General features: G+C 35.2%; 1 protein-coding gene across 1 annotated transcript in view; it reads left to right on the top strand.

Moving 5' to 3' along the window:
• Nucleotides 1-14,460, top strand: part of NUP58 (nucleoporin 58) — a 47,070-nt gene that overhangs the window by 16,171 nt on the left and 16,439 nt on the right. The window contains exons 6-11 of the mRNA XM_037137159.2: nucleotides 3,025-3,049; nucleotides 4,260-4,325; nucleotides 4,632-4,806; nucleotides 10,736-10,815; nucleotides 13,774-13,892; nucleotides 14,322-14,404. Coding sequence (XP_036993054.2) covers nucleotides 3,025-3,049; nucleotides 4,260-4,325; nucleotides 4,632-4,806; nucleotides 10,736-10,815; nucleotides 13,774-13,892; nucleotides 14,322-14,404 — 548 coding nt within the window. The remainder of the gene's footprint in view (nucleotides 1-3,024; nucleotides 3,050-4,259; nucleotides 4,326-4,631; nucleotides 4,807-10,735; nucleotides 10,816-13,773; nucleotides 13,893-14,321; nucleotides 14,405-14,460) is intronic.

Genomic DNA, 14,460 nt, shown 5'->3' with positions numbered 1-14,460 from the left:
TGGGAATCAAACCAGTGACCCTTTGGTTCTCAGGCTGGCGCTCAGTCCACTGAGCCACAGCAGCCAGGGCTTTATGTGGTATTCTTTATAGCAACTCCATTGTTAGAAAAATAGGCTTAGCTGTTCTAGCAGCTTTTTCTTTTTTAAACTCAGTTGGAGCAGCCTGATACCCTCTAATTTTATTTTAAGCATGAGACTACTTGTCTCTCTATTGTGATTGCTTTTAGGCTCCATGTGAAGGAGCAGATTGAAGCAAAGGAATGAGAAAAAATGTAAGGAGGTAATCCCTCCTCTCCTGCCCCAGTCCTTTTCTCATATATATTGTACCTTTGTTAGAACTGGGCAAAAGGAACACACAGAAAAAATGCATATGATTGCATGTACCACATTCCAGTTCTCTCTAATCTTCTGTTTGTGTTAAGGGAGTTAGGGGATCTTTTTTTTTTTCATCTAAAAGATTTTTTTAGTAGCTGTACTACTATGTACCTGTAGTATCAGTGGATCAGTGGGATTTAATCAGATGCAGAGTGGAGGGAACAACATTGCATGAAGAGGGGGCAGCAGAGCAAGCCCGAGAGATGAGAGTGATATTAGCCCTTTTGAAGAACTGCTGGAAGGCCAGCATAGCTGCAGAACAGAAAGATTCAAATTCCAGAGATTGAGAAGGGCCTTGTATAGCACATTAAAGAGTTTTGTAATTATACTGAGGACAGTTAAGATCTACTAAAGGGTTTTGATGAGGATAATGTGACATGATGAGATTTGTATTATAAGAGCATTCTGACTGGAGAATAATGTCCAGGAAGCCAAGAATAAATGTGTAGAACTGTTAGGAAGCCTTTCTGGCAGTCCCTGGGTATGACTGAGGCAAGCTAAGTAGGCTGATCAGGAGTCCACAGTCGTCTAAAAACAGGTTCAAGTTTTCTTATATGCATGTTTGTGCATGTGTTAATTTTTATAAAGTTTTTTACTTAGTACTAAAATGGAATATCAAAGAAATAGCAAAATAATAGCTAGTCAAGAAAAAAGTTGAACTTTTTAGAAGAAAAAATTAAATCCCTACCTTATCTTACCATGTCTCATCAAATCTAAGACACTGTTTATAGAACATGGGTGCCAATTTCAGAAATGTCCAACCTAGAAAGAAAAAAAAAAAATCTTAGAATCAATGAAATACAAAATATGGAAAAATAAAGTTGAATTAAAGAGGTAAACAAAAAGAAATTCCATGTACAAAGATATAAGGTAAATGATGAGTTTAAAGTGAAATACTTGATTTCTAGATGCTGCTTTTTTCACGTTTTAACATCTGTTAAGCCAAAATGCATCTTAAAATTATAAGGATCTAGTTTTAGAAATAGACACAGGAAATATAATACATATGAGACAATTAATTTGCTTAATGTTGAAATAGCTCTTAGAAGTAAGAGAAATACTTCAAGGTACAAATAGCATAAACAGGTAGTCTATAAAAGGAGAAGTGTACTTGTCTAATATTTTAAATAAGTGTTTTACTTAGTACTATCAGGATTATGAATTAAGATTATAATAAAGTGGCATTTTCACCTACATACTAACTTTAATGGGTTCATTGTTGTTGAGAGTGGGGTGGAAAAGGTACTCTTATTCCTGGTAGATGGGAAGGCAAGTTGGGACAGTTTTTTCCTCAGGAATCAGTTTGGTATTATGTCAGAGGCTGTCCCTCGCATACTTTTTGATCTATAAATTCTGCTTGGAATACAAATCATGTAGTGCACAAGTATTATATTTGTAGATATAGACAAATTGAAGCAGTATTCTTTCTTTAGTAAATACTGATATGCTATGAAAGGGGTTGGGCATAAATAAAGATTATAATACAGCTACATCATCTCTGCACTGTGTAGTCATTTAAAGTCTTTTTAATTGAAGTGGAAAATATTCACAACATGCTGAGAAAATATGTTAAAAAATAACGTAGTGATCCTGATTGCTTAAAAACATATGTGTAAGTGCAGAGAAAGGCTGGATGAAACCACTGAAATTCTCTGTGGGGATGAAGGTTTGTGGGTTTCTCTGTTTTCTATACTTCCTTAAATAAACATGTCACTGCAACATTTTGCTAAGGAGCACTTTATTACTTTTTTTCCTGTTTTTAGATGTATACTATTAGATGTAATGAAATAGGTGTTATTACTAACAGCTTTTGATTGGTCTGCAAACAAAAAATATTCTTCATTTAAAAAAATTGCTGCTTTTGTAAATATTTAGAGAAGTCAGGTAATCTGATGTATTTTTTAGTATTCCCTGATTGAGCCTCAAAAAGAATTAAGCAAAGCTCTTAGGAGTTAAACTGCCAAGTAGGAATGTTTTTCGTGGAACATAGTTAAAATATTTTTTAAATTTATTTTTAAAAGTTGTTCAATTACATTTTGCATTCAGTATTATTCTGTATTAGTTTTAGGTGTACCACAGAGTGGTTAGAAAATTAATGTACTTTACAGAGTGGTCCCCTGATGCTTCAAGTAACCTCCTGGCCTCATACACGGTTATCAATAGTTATCACAATATTATTGACTATGTTCTGTATGCTGTCATTTACATCTCTGTGACTGTTCTGTAACTACCAAATTGTACTGCTTAATCCCTTCATCTTTTTTCACCCAGCTGCCCTTTTCCTACCCCTCTGACTGCTCTCAGTGTATTTTCTGTATTTATAAGTCTGTTTCTATTTTGTTTATTTTATTCTTAGCTTCCACATATAAGTGAAATCATATGGTCTTTGTTTCGTTCTCTCTGACTTCTTAAGGAAGATTCTTGCCCTTGAAAGAAATAGATGCAAATCAGCTACATAACTGTTTATACATGCATAAATGTGTCTTCATAAGTAGCTATGTTTGGAGTTTGTGGTAAGTCATGTTTAAGGGGCAGTGTAGGAAATACTTACGTTTCTATTTATACCTTAGTTTGCATTAAGTCAAAACTTATATTTGCAGTACGTTGTTAAATTACCTAATTTTACACAAGACTTCTTGAATTTTCTAGGTGATAAAGCAGGAACAAGACCAGAGTAAGTTTACAGTTTAACTTTTAAAATATTCTAATTAGTGAGTTCAGTTTATTAAATTGTAGGCAAATGATGTGGTTGGAAGTATGTGGAATCATGTAGGCATTTAGCAGAAAAAGAATTTTAACCATTCTTTGTTAAAGTAATAAACATGCTCTACTAAGATTATAAAAGTTCAAATCTTTAATTTTTAATCATTAAGAAAATTTATAACATTGTTTTCAGGAAATAATTGGATATTCCCCACGTAATACAAATAAATGCAAATATATGTGTATATTCTTTTAACTTACTAAATATTGAACAATTCGTGGAACTTTACTCTTGGAACACCTTTTATATATATAAATGAAAATAATACAGTGTGTGCATGTACCTTTTTTATATATATAAATTACTCTGACAGGACTATTTTATTTTTTGAGAATGAAGAGGAATAATAATAGTCCCCATTTATATTCTATGTATGTTTAAGGTTATTATATTTTCTCACATAATTTGTATTATGTTAAAGAAAGCATTTGTAAATACATGATCAAGTTCACTCTTCCCAAATATCTTATGTATATTTTAGTCCTGTTACATAAATGAGGAAGCTGAGAGAGACTGAGATTTACCTGGGATTATTATCCAGGAAGTGGTCTGCAACTCAAGTCTAACTCATGATTCCATTACAGCCTGCCAAATTTCACTTATTCCTGTCTTCACTTATTCACTTATTTCACTTACTCATTAAATATTTGTGATTCCCTAGGTCTACTTTGTTGAAAGACATAGTGAAGTTATAAAATAATAAAGTAAAATACTATGAATATCTCATTATGAGAAGTTTTGTAGACTTTCTTTAATGAATGCTTTCATGTTTTTGAACTGAATAAAGTGTAAAACATAGATTTTTGATTCAGGAGCTACTTAGTTCAGTATCTCATACAACCTGTAGTATTTTCTTTTTTCTTTCTTCCCTGTAAACTTTTAGTCAAGTGCATTTACATACATGCCAGTCATCTTAGGAATCTCCACATCAAATGAATTGTTAGTTATTTCATATGTCAGGAAATTTATTGTTCTTTATAAAGAAATTCAAAATTATCCAAGAAAGCTATAAATGGGGAATGTTTGCTTAATTTTTTGTATCATAACATTCTAATAAAACTCAGCTGTCACCTTTTTATCATCTCAATGGTTTTAATACATCTGTGGCATTTTCTCTTAGGGATAGTAAAGCACTGAAGGATGAAAATCTACCTCCTGTCATCTGCCAGGATGTTGAAAATCTCCAGTAAGTGTGTCAAGTGTAATTAGATAAATCATACTTGAATGCAAGAATATATTTTAGGGGGAATATCTCTTCCTAAACATTTTAACTTGGATTAAAATTTAATGATTTTAGAAATTAGAGTGAAAGCAGGACAACAGGAATTAAAATTCTGTAACTGCTATATTGTAAAGAAGCATGTGAACTGTAGGTGAGTTTTTAGTTTTTGCTTCTTAAAACAGTTGAACTCTGACTGACCTATTGTAAAAAGTACAAACTATTGTCCAAAGGTGTTATTTTTTTTTTAAACCCAGTTTTATTTTTTTTAAGGAAATTTGTGAAGGAACAAAAACAGGTCCAAGAAGAAATTAGTAGGATGTCTTCAAAAGCAATGCTTAAAGTACAGGAAGATATTAAAGCTCTCAAGCAGCTTCTGTCATTGGCTGCCAGTGGATTACAAAGAAATACTTTCAATATTGACAAATTGAAAATAGAAACTGCTCAGGTAAATTAAAGTCATTTTATCAAAGTGTGTGTGTGTGTGTTTCAGATGGAAATGCATTTTTTTATATTACAAAATTTGATATAGACATTACTATAGAAAAACCATATAACTCATAGACTTTTAAATTGGTATAGTAATAATAGTTACAAGTATTTATCTGGTGTTTACTATGGATGAGGCAGTGTTCTAAGCAGTTTACATATATTGACCCTAAAGTGGAGTTTTCACTATAGCCCTGTGTGGTAGCTGCTATTACTAACTCCATTTTATAAAAAAGAAAGCAGGCAGGGAGCTTTGTTGGTCAGTGGGAGAGCTTGGATTCAGACCCCAGCAATCTAACTCTAGAGCTTATTCTGCTAACTACTTTGTTTCATAAAAATCCCTGCTGGCACAATTGTTTTACAGGAAGAAAGCAGCTCGACAGAAAAAGATGTCTTTTTAATTTGTCAGTTATTAAATAAAAATTATGTGCTTTTATAGATATTAAATACTACTGATGACTTGCTAGTCTTAGGTCTTAGTTGCCAGTCATACAAGTGGTATTGATGCTAGCATCTTCTGTCACTCATGTCTACTTGCTTTTTGTTCCTGTGCTATAACATACATAATATATAGGAGTAGTCAAGAGTAGGCTTTCAGTTGTGAATAAATGGAACACATAGTTTATTCTTGTAGTATTATTTATTAATAATTGTACTTATTTGTATTATAAGTACACCTAGCTTTGCCCACATGTGTATATAAAAGATATAATAAGGTAGATCTTTTTTAATGTGGGCTTATCAGAGAACTATGTTCTTCGTAAATTAAGTGATAATATGGGGTCCAGCACAAATAACACTACTTTTTTAGACAAAAATCTTTTATTACAAAATCATAAGCATGTAATTCTGTAACATAATATGACAGTTAAGCGTATCACATGACATTTTAGGTGAAATGTTTGAATTAAAACTATAAATAATTATATCCATATTATTATCCTACCAACCACACTCAAGAAGGTGTTATTTCTGCCAGACCCTGTATTTTAAGAAAAAATTTCAAAGTACATGTCTTTTTAAATTCAAATATAATTGGCATAAAACTTTTTTGAGATGTACAGTGTAGTGATGCAATATTTGTATATATTACAGTTAATGTCCATCATCAAAAATAGTTAAAAATGTTTTTTTTCACCTTGTAATGAGAATGTTTAAGATCTGTTTTCTTAGCAGTTTTCAGGTAGACAGTATAATATTACCAACTATAGTCATTGTGCTGTAGAGTACATTTCCAGGACTTATTTTATAACTGGAAGTTTGTACCAGCTTATGTGACTTTAATTCAACTATTGGAAAATACTTGATGGTTTTTAGTGTGTTTTGTTGTTGTTCTTTTTTAAAGATTTTATTTATTTATCTTTGGAGGGGAAGGGAAGGAGAGAGGGAGAGAAATGTCAGTGTATGGTTGCCTCTCGTGCATCCCATGCTGGGAACAGGCCTGCAACCCAGGCTTGTGCCCTGACTGGGAATTGAATCGCAATCCCTTGGTTTGCAGGCTTGTGCTCAATCCACTGAGCTACACCTACAAGATCAAAATACTTGATGTTTTTAATAAAAATGTGTTACTCAAGTGGATATTCTAAATGTGTTACTCAAGTAGATATTCTGTGATGTTTAAAGAGTATTCAGAGTTTTATATTCTGCATTTAGATTTCCTATTACAAATTCTTTGGTTAACTATGAAAAGTATTTCCATCTATTCTTCTTTTTTGTATCATCAAATATGTACGTTCCAGAAGGAAAATGTTAGTTATGATTTTAGACTGACTAAACATTACATGAAATTATAAATTTATCGTGTAAAATAATGAAATTATATGGAAAAGGTCATTAGCAAAGTAAGAGAGAAAGCAAACTTAAGAGAAATGGGATTTCCAGCCAAGATGGAGGCGTAGGTAGATACACTGCCTCCTTGCAAACTATAAAAACAAAAGACAACTAGAACCGCCAGAAAATTAAATTGTATGGAAGGCTGACAACTAAGCAGTCAAAGAAGAAACATTCATACAGGTAGGAAGGGTGGAGAGGAAACATGGCAAGGTGATGACTAGAAGACAAGGCAGGCAATGCAGCAACTGGGTGGTCCCACATTTACATTAGAATAAACTGGGAGGAACAATTAGGGAGGGAGAAAGACTGTGCAACCCAGGGTTCAGCAGGGTGTAAAAGAAAGCCTCCAAACCTGTGGCTATAAAAACCTGTGGGGGTTGTGGCAATGGGAGAAATTCCCAGCCTCACAGCAGAGTTCGTTGCAGAGACACACAGCATCTTAGAACATACACAAACCCACCCACCCAGGAATAAGCACCAGGAGGGCCCAATTTGCTTGTGGGTAGTAGGGGAAGTGACTGAATGCCAGCCAAGAGCCTAGCAAGGGGCATTGTTCCCTCTCAGACTACTCCCCCACATACAGCACCACAACCCAGGGCAGGGTTGCCCCGCCCTGGAGAACACCTAAGGCTCTACCCCATATTACGTAACAGGCATGCCGAGACAAAAAGATACGGCCCAAATGAAAGAACAGATCAAAGCTCCACAAAAAAATACAACAAAGTAATAAAGGGGTAGTCAACCTGTCAGAGGCAGAGTTCAAAATACTGGTAATCAGGATGCTCACAGAAATGGTTGAGAATGGTCACAAAATAGAGGAAAAACTGAAGACTATGAAAAGTGAAATAAAGGAAAAGGTACAGGGAAACAACAGTGAAGGGGAGGAAACCGGGACTCAAATCAAGAGTTTGGAGCAGAAGGAAGAAACAAGGATTCAAAAAAATGAAGACAGGCTTAGGAACCTCCAGGACAACTTTAAAGTGTTCCAACATCCGAATCACAGGGGTGCCAGAAGGAGAAGAGGAAGACCAAGAAATTGAAAACTTGTTTGAAAACATAATGAAGGAGATTCTCTGCCATCCCTAATATGGCAGAGGAAATAGACTTCCAGGAAGTCCAGGAAGCTCAGAGAGTCCCAGAAAGGTTGGACTCAAGGAAACACACACCAAGGTGCATCATAATTGCATTAGTCAAGGTGAAAGATAAGGAGAGAATCTTAAAAGCAGCAAGAGAAAAGGGAGACAGTTACCTACAAAGGAGTGCCCATAAGACTGTCAGCTGATTTCTCAAAAGAAACCTTGCAGGCAACAAGGGGATGGAAAGAAGTATTCCAAGTCATGAAAGGCAAGGACCTAAATCCAAGATGACTCTACCCAGCAAAGCTATCATTTAGAATGGAAGGGCAGATGAAGTGCTTCCCAGACAAGGTCAAGTCAAAGGAGTTCATCATCGCCAAGCCCTTATTGTAGGAAATGTTAAAGGGACCTACCTAAGAAAAAGAAGATAAAAAATATGACCAGGATAATGACAGCAAACTCACAACTATCAACAACTGAACCTAAAGAGACAAACAAAAACTAAGCAACCAATTAGAAGAGGAACAGATTCACAGGAATAGAGATCACATTGAAGGTCATCAGCAGGGAGGGGGAGGGAAAAGAATGAGGGGAGAAGTGGAGGGAATAAGAAGCAAAATTGGTAGGTATGAAATAGACGGAGAGGTTAAGAATAGTAGAGGAAATGGAGAAGCCAAAGAACTCATATGTATGACCACGGACATTAACTAAGGGTGGGGATGCTGGTGGGAGAGGGGGTGCAAGGTAGGGTAGAATAAAAAATGGGACAACTATAAAAGCCTTATCAATAAAATATATGTAAAACAAAAAAGGAGGAGAATTGAATGCCATAATGGGATCCATTGTAACTTTTAACAGTTTATGCTACCTGTTACTTGTTAGTAGTCTTTTAGAGATAAAAATGCAACTCTAAAGGTACTAAAAGTCTGGTGAGTTGAATGAAATAATAAAAGATTGGGTAGGGTATAAAGGTAGCAAATGAAGGAGATATGAGTCAAAGTTTACTTAAGGAAAAAAATCATTTTGAGTTGAGCTTAGGAAATTTTATATGGGATGTCAAAGAAATTTTGATCTAAGATTATTTTTATTTCCAGTATATAGGGAGTGAGTAGAATTTGTGTTCTATATGCAACCTAGTAAATTACCATTTGGAAAAAAAATGTTCTGGCTCCAGTAATGTCTGAAGTAGTTACCCATCTGACTTAAACCAAAACCTTATTTTTTTTTAAAGAAAGCTTTTCTGGGAAATATAAAGCAGTCCTGAGGTGAGGAGTAGTGTCGTGATTGTGTCGACCAGAACCTTACGGTAGCAAAATCTTTTATATATGTCATTTTGGGGGATATAAAACTGAAGAGTTTAAAGTAGGGTGGTTAAAGTTTTTGGGAGTGTAGGGCGGGTGCCAAGTGGTTTGTTGAAGTTAATGCTGAGTTCATGCATTCAAGAACTTTTTTTTTAAGATTTTATTTGTTTAGTTTTAGCGAGAGGGGGAAGAAAGGAGAAAGAGAAACATCAATGTGTGCGAGATACATCGATTGGTTGCCTCTTGCATCCCCAACTGGGGACCTGGCCCACAACCCAGTCATGTGCCTTGACTGGGAATTGAACTGGCAACTTTTCATTTTGAAGTCTGGCACTCAGTCCACTGGGCCACACCAGCCAGGGCCATTCAGTGAGCATTTTAAAGTATCTGTTACATACAGAACATTTCAATCAAAATATAATATTCTAGAGAGAATATTATATTCTCCCAAAGAATATTATATAATATTGGGACCAAAATATAATATTCTAGGGAGAGTTAATTAAATTTGTTAGGTAGAATGTTATAGTAGAAAGTGTGATGAGTATAAAGGGCTCAAGTGGGCACTTTTATTATCTGTCCAGAGTAGGATATCTTTGTGGTTGTTCTTGAAAAATACTTGGGTGTTCCCTAGTCTGTCAGGAAGGAAGGCATGGGGGCATGAAATAGACATGTTTGAGGATCTACAAACAGTTCATTATTAAGAATATGAATCTGGGCCTAGTAAGAGTCAGTGCTTAGAGAAATAAGCAGGGGTCAAAGTTCAAACAGCCCAGACATCTCCAGGGCATTCGTACTGTAGTAAGATAGGGTAGAAATTTGAACTCCAGAATGAAAAGGAGATGGGAAGAACAGTGAGAGGCCTAACAGTTTGGCAGTAAAATGAAGGCAACAGGTTGTCACAGGGAACAAACGTTAAGGTACGATACTTTTTTTTTTTTTTTAGTAAGGGAAACTTAAATAGAAGTTGAACAGGCAGCGAAATGGTAGGAATGTGAAACAGAATATCAGCCTTGGAAAACAATTGACTAGAACATAGAAATGGCATTAGGAACAGTCAATTTCAGAATGGTCGAGTCTATAAACTTTAAAAATATTGTGCCGCCTAGGTTCAGTTCTCAGGTCTTTGAGCTATGTGGCTTTGGGCAAATTACTTAGTGTCTTTAACTGCATTTTTTTTCATTTGTAAGTAGGGAAATGTGTACAGTATAGGATTATTATTGAAGATTAACCATGATAATATAAGGTAAAGCCTTCAATATAGTGGTTGGTACATAATAAGTACCCAGAATGTTAACTGCTGCTGTCATCAGCCTCAACATTGTTAACTGTTCCTTGCTTTTCTACAATAATGTTTTCTACATTTATATTAAAGGTTTTTACATAGTAGTTTAGTCTTTTACTGTGGATAAATTAACTTCATGAGACCTACAAAAATTCACAGTTTTTAAAATAGGTCAGCATTTCATTAAACATTTATCATAAGGTTTGTTAAAAGTATAGTTTGGCTTTGGAAAGAGTTTTTAGCACTTGTGAATCAGGTTTATTCATACTATGTTCTCACAGTATGGAGCCTTCAAGAATGACATTGTTTGAAGTTTCAAACCTGAAATAGTTGGCAGTTTTAGTCTAACTGTTAACTGGCCTTTTGTTTTTTTTTAAACCTCTGGTGGATTAGGAGTTGAAGAATGCTGAAATAGCATTAAGAACCCAGAAAACACCACCTGGACTCCAACATGAAAATGCAGCTCCTGCTGAGTAAGTTACTAGAATTTTTAAAGTAAGTTTTTCTCACTTTACAAAAGCAGAACAGTGAAAATAACATACAGGGCAAGAATTTTAGTTTACTAGTAGCAAGCCTGGGTTAATGGGCACTTTATATCGATTTTTTCATTTAATTCTCATGCTAACCTGAGGAGGGTAGTTTATAATCCCCATTTTATTGAAGGTAAGTGAAGGCTAAGAACTGAGCTTTTAACTATTATGCCATTACTCTTCATTTACATTCTACTTGTGGGGTTTATTCTATTTTTTTTTAGTAGAAATTTGTTTTACCCATTAGTACTTCTCATTTAAAAATAACTTTATAATAGTCCCTTTTTGAAACAGTGCATACTAAATGCAGTTCAACTCTTATTTATTTGCATAGCTTTTATTTACATAGGTAATAAATATTTAGGAAACAAAATTATAAAATATAGATAAGTAAACTTAAAATTAAAAAATCCACCTATAATCTCATCATTCAGCTTCTTAAATTCATGTAGTAACCACACATGTGATGTATATCTTACCTTTTTTATCCTTTGTGTTACTAGAGATAATAATAGCTAATATTTATCAAATGCTTACCATATGCCAAGCAGTGTGCTTAGCACTTTACATACTGATCTCATTTCCCACAAAACCTCTACAGCTGGTACTGTTGTGATCTTAGAGGTGGGGAGCCTGGGGCCTACGGAGGTCAGGTCCTGTGCTTCTAAGTGGTAGAGGGCTGGCTCCTGGTCAGACTTTTTTTTTCTTTTAACTTTTTATTATGACATGGTTTCAGACTTACCAGGAAAGTTTCAAGAATAAAACAAAAGAATTTGCATTGTCTTTTTTCTAGATATCCTACACGTTAACAGTTTTACTATTTTTGTTCCTTGCTCTCTGTATGTATAGATGCATTTTTTCCATATATAGCTTGAGTTGTTTGCAGATATGATACCTTTATGCCTAAGTACTTCAGTATGTATTTCTTAAAACATAAGGATATTATTAAAATCAAGAATTAACAATGGCAATGATATTCCTATTTAGCACAGAATGTACTTCTTTGCTGGAGTTTTTCTAGTATTTTATCCTTGTGTCTTTTTATTGTTCTGCCATCAGAGGTAGTTTTGATAGGGTGAATCATATATATTGTGGGGCAACTTTCTCGTAAGTCCCCCCGGTTGCCATGGATGAGAGTGAATATGACCGAGACATGATGTGATCTGCTTGGGGAGGAGAAGTGAGCAGTGGCCAATTTCTCAGGGGAAAAAAGGCCAGCAGCGGCCAGTTTCTCTGAATAGAAAAAGGCCTCAAGCCCCCTCTTCCATAGCCTTTTATTGGGTTGTAATACACAGAAATACAGGGCGACAAGGATCAAACAGCAGATAACATTTCAAAGAAATCTGAGGGCTTCAGAGTCTGTCCAGAACAGAGTTTTAGGGTTTCCTGCTCGAACCCTTAACATTAAGAATGAAAGCACTCTTAGCAGAGCAGATTTCACAGGTTTATCAGGAAGCCTTTGTGATGCCAGATTTTTCCCTAGGACATGCTTTAGCAAGGCAAGGAGCTGCACCCTTCCCCATCAGGTATTAAGGCTTAAGGGGATTAGAGCCAGGAAGTGCTTCTCCCAGAGAACATGGGGACTCGGTTATGTCAAAGCTGGGGGGGAGGGTCCATTGCTCTTTGTTGCAGCCCTTCCCCCCCTCCAGGCCTTCCAGGAAGGCCTCCTAAGAGATCAAGTCTGGCTTAGGTTGCCCGCCTCCCCCCACCCCCCACCCCTGCTGCTGTGAGGGGTCTTACCTGTCATTGACTTCCAACCAAGCTTTGGGGCCAGGGAGAGGAGACTGTGGCAGCATTTGCTACCAGAGACAATCTTTGTCTCCTGCGGCTGGCACTCCAAACATCGTTCCTCACCCTTAGCCACAAGGGGTGGAGATAAAATTCCTAAAACCAGGCAGAGCAGTCTACAGCAATATATTACATTGCAAAAAGCTTTCAGAGTTCCCCATTTCATGTACAATAATGTTCAGGCTGCTTTGCATGCTATTCAAGGTCCCTTTTTGTCTTTCTAGCATTCCCTAATTAAATTTATCAGAACAATAGTAATTACATGAGCTTTCTGTAGCACACTATAGTGTTTTCAGGTTATAAATGGTATTTCAGATTATAAATATAAGAACTGTATTAGGTTATAAATTCTGGTTAGCAATTGAACTTTTAAAAAACTTATTTTAAAGTTATTTTAGACTTAGCACAAAACTGGCAAAAGTGGTAATAAAAAGGAGTTTTCTTTTTTTTCTTACTCTGTTCCCCTTAATGTTAACATACTGCATAATCATAATTATCAAGAATGGGGGGGCTGGGATGGGAGTAAAAGACCAAAAAAAAAAGAAAAAATAATAAGTAAAAGTGTTTTGTACAGTAAAAAAAAAGAATAGGGAATTAACATTGGCATAAATAATTAACCAAACTACATAACTTACTTGAATTTCACTGACTTTTTCATTAATGTGATGTTTTTGGAATCTGTTTTTCACTAGTGTACTTTTTCTACTCTAGGATCCTCTATTCACATTGCATTTAGTTGTTCCTGCTGCTTAATCTCTTTCAGTCTGTAGCAGTTACTCAGTCTTTCGTCCTGGATGACCATGATACTTTTGAAGAGTTTTAAGTTACTTTACAGATTATCTTTTATTTGGGATATTTTCCTGATTGGAGTAAGGATATACATCTATTTTTGATACCTTGGTAACTTATAAGTCTGAGTTTTTGTTTCAATAATGCCTGCACCACTAAAAGATACATTAGATCATCAGACTAACTCAAAGGCCCTACTTAAACGGAAGCCTATATTTATTTATTTATCTATCTATCTATCTATTTATTTATTTATTTATTTAGGCTTTTAAATATAAAGAAAATAATGTCTTAAAACTTTCATCTGACTTTGTTTTTATGTAGCTATTTCAGAATCTTGGTTCAGCAGTTTGAGGTACAGCTTCAGCAGTACAGACAGCAGATTGAAGAACTAGAAAACCACCTTGCTACTCAAGCAAATAATTCACATATAGCTCCTCAAGGTAACACACATTCTATGGTGATTTTTTTGATAGCGCTGTGTATTCTTTTTGGTAGGAGAGGGTAAGCCATTGTTATATAGTAGATAGTCTAAGTAACTACTAGTAATTGTCTTAGCTGCCATAAGAAAATTTCCTTAAAAGTCTTTGTTTAGATCTTTATTGCCTGTGAATTTTAAATGTTTTTTTTATGAATTGTTGCTGTGCTAACAGAGGCAGAAATCTTAGGAACTCCTCCCGCTCCGAGATTCCTGATGTGGACATCCTTCTCTCAGTCTGCTCACTCTGCTGTCTTCTCTTATCTGTGGCAATAATGGTGTAGTGTTTTCCTCCTGCACATGAACTGCACCAGAAATTGGACTCAAACAATAGAAAATAGTGTTGATTGTGTTCATATATGTGCTTGTATAATAATATCATTTTCTCTTGTAGATTTGTCAATGGCTATGCAGAAAATTTATCAAACATTTGTAGCGTTAGCTGCACAGCTTCAGTCTATTCATGAAAATGTAAAGGTAAGTTTTTATTGTCAAGTAATCTCTCTGGATATCCAGACCCAAGTGAAGTATTT

This window comes from Artibeus jamaicensis, unplaced genomic scaffold (genome assembly GCF_021234435.1).
Source record: "Artibeus jamaicensis isolate MK-2021 breed Jamaican fruit bat unplaced genomic scaffold, CSHL_Jam_final contig_793, whole genome shotgun sequence".
Lineage (NCBI taxonomy): Eukaryota > Metazoa > Chordata > Mammalia > Chiroptera > Phyllostomidae > Artibeus > Artibeus jamaicensis.
The sequence above is the reverse complement of the archived record's forward strand: the minus strand, read 5'-3'. Positions and strand labels throughout refer to the sequence as shown.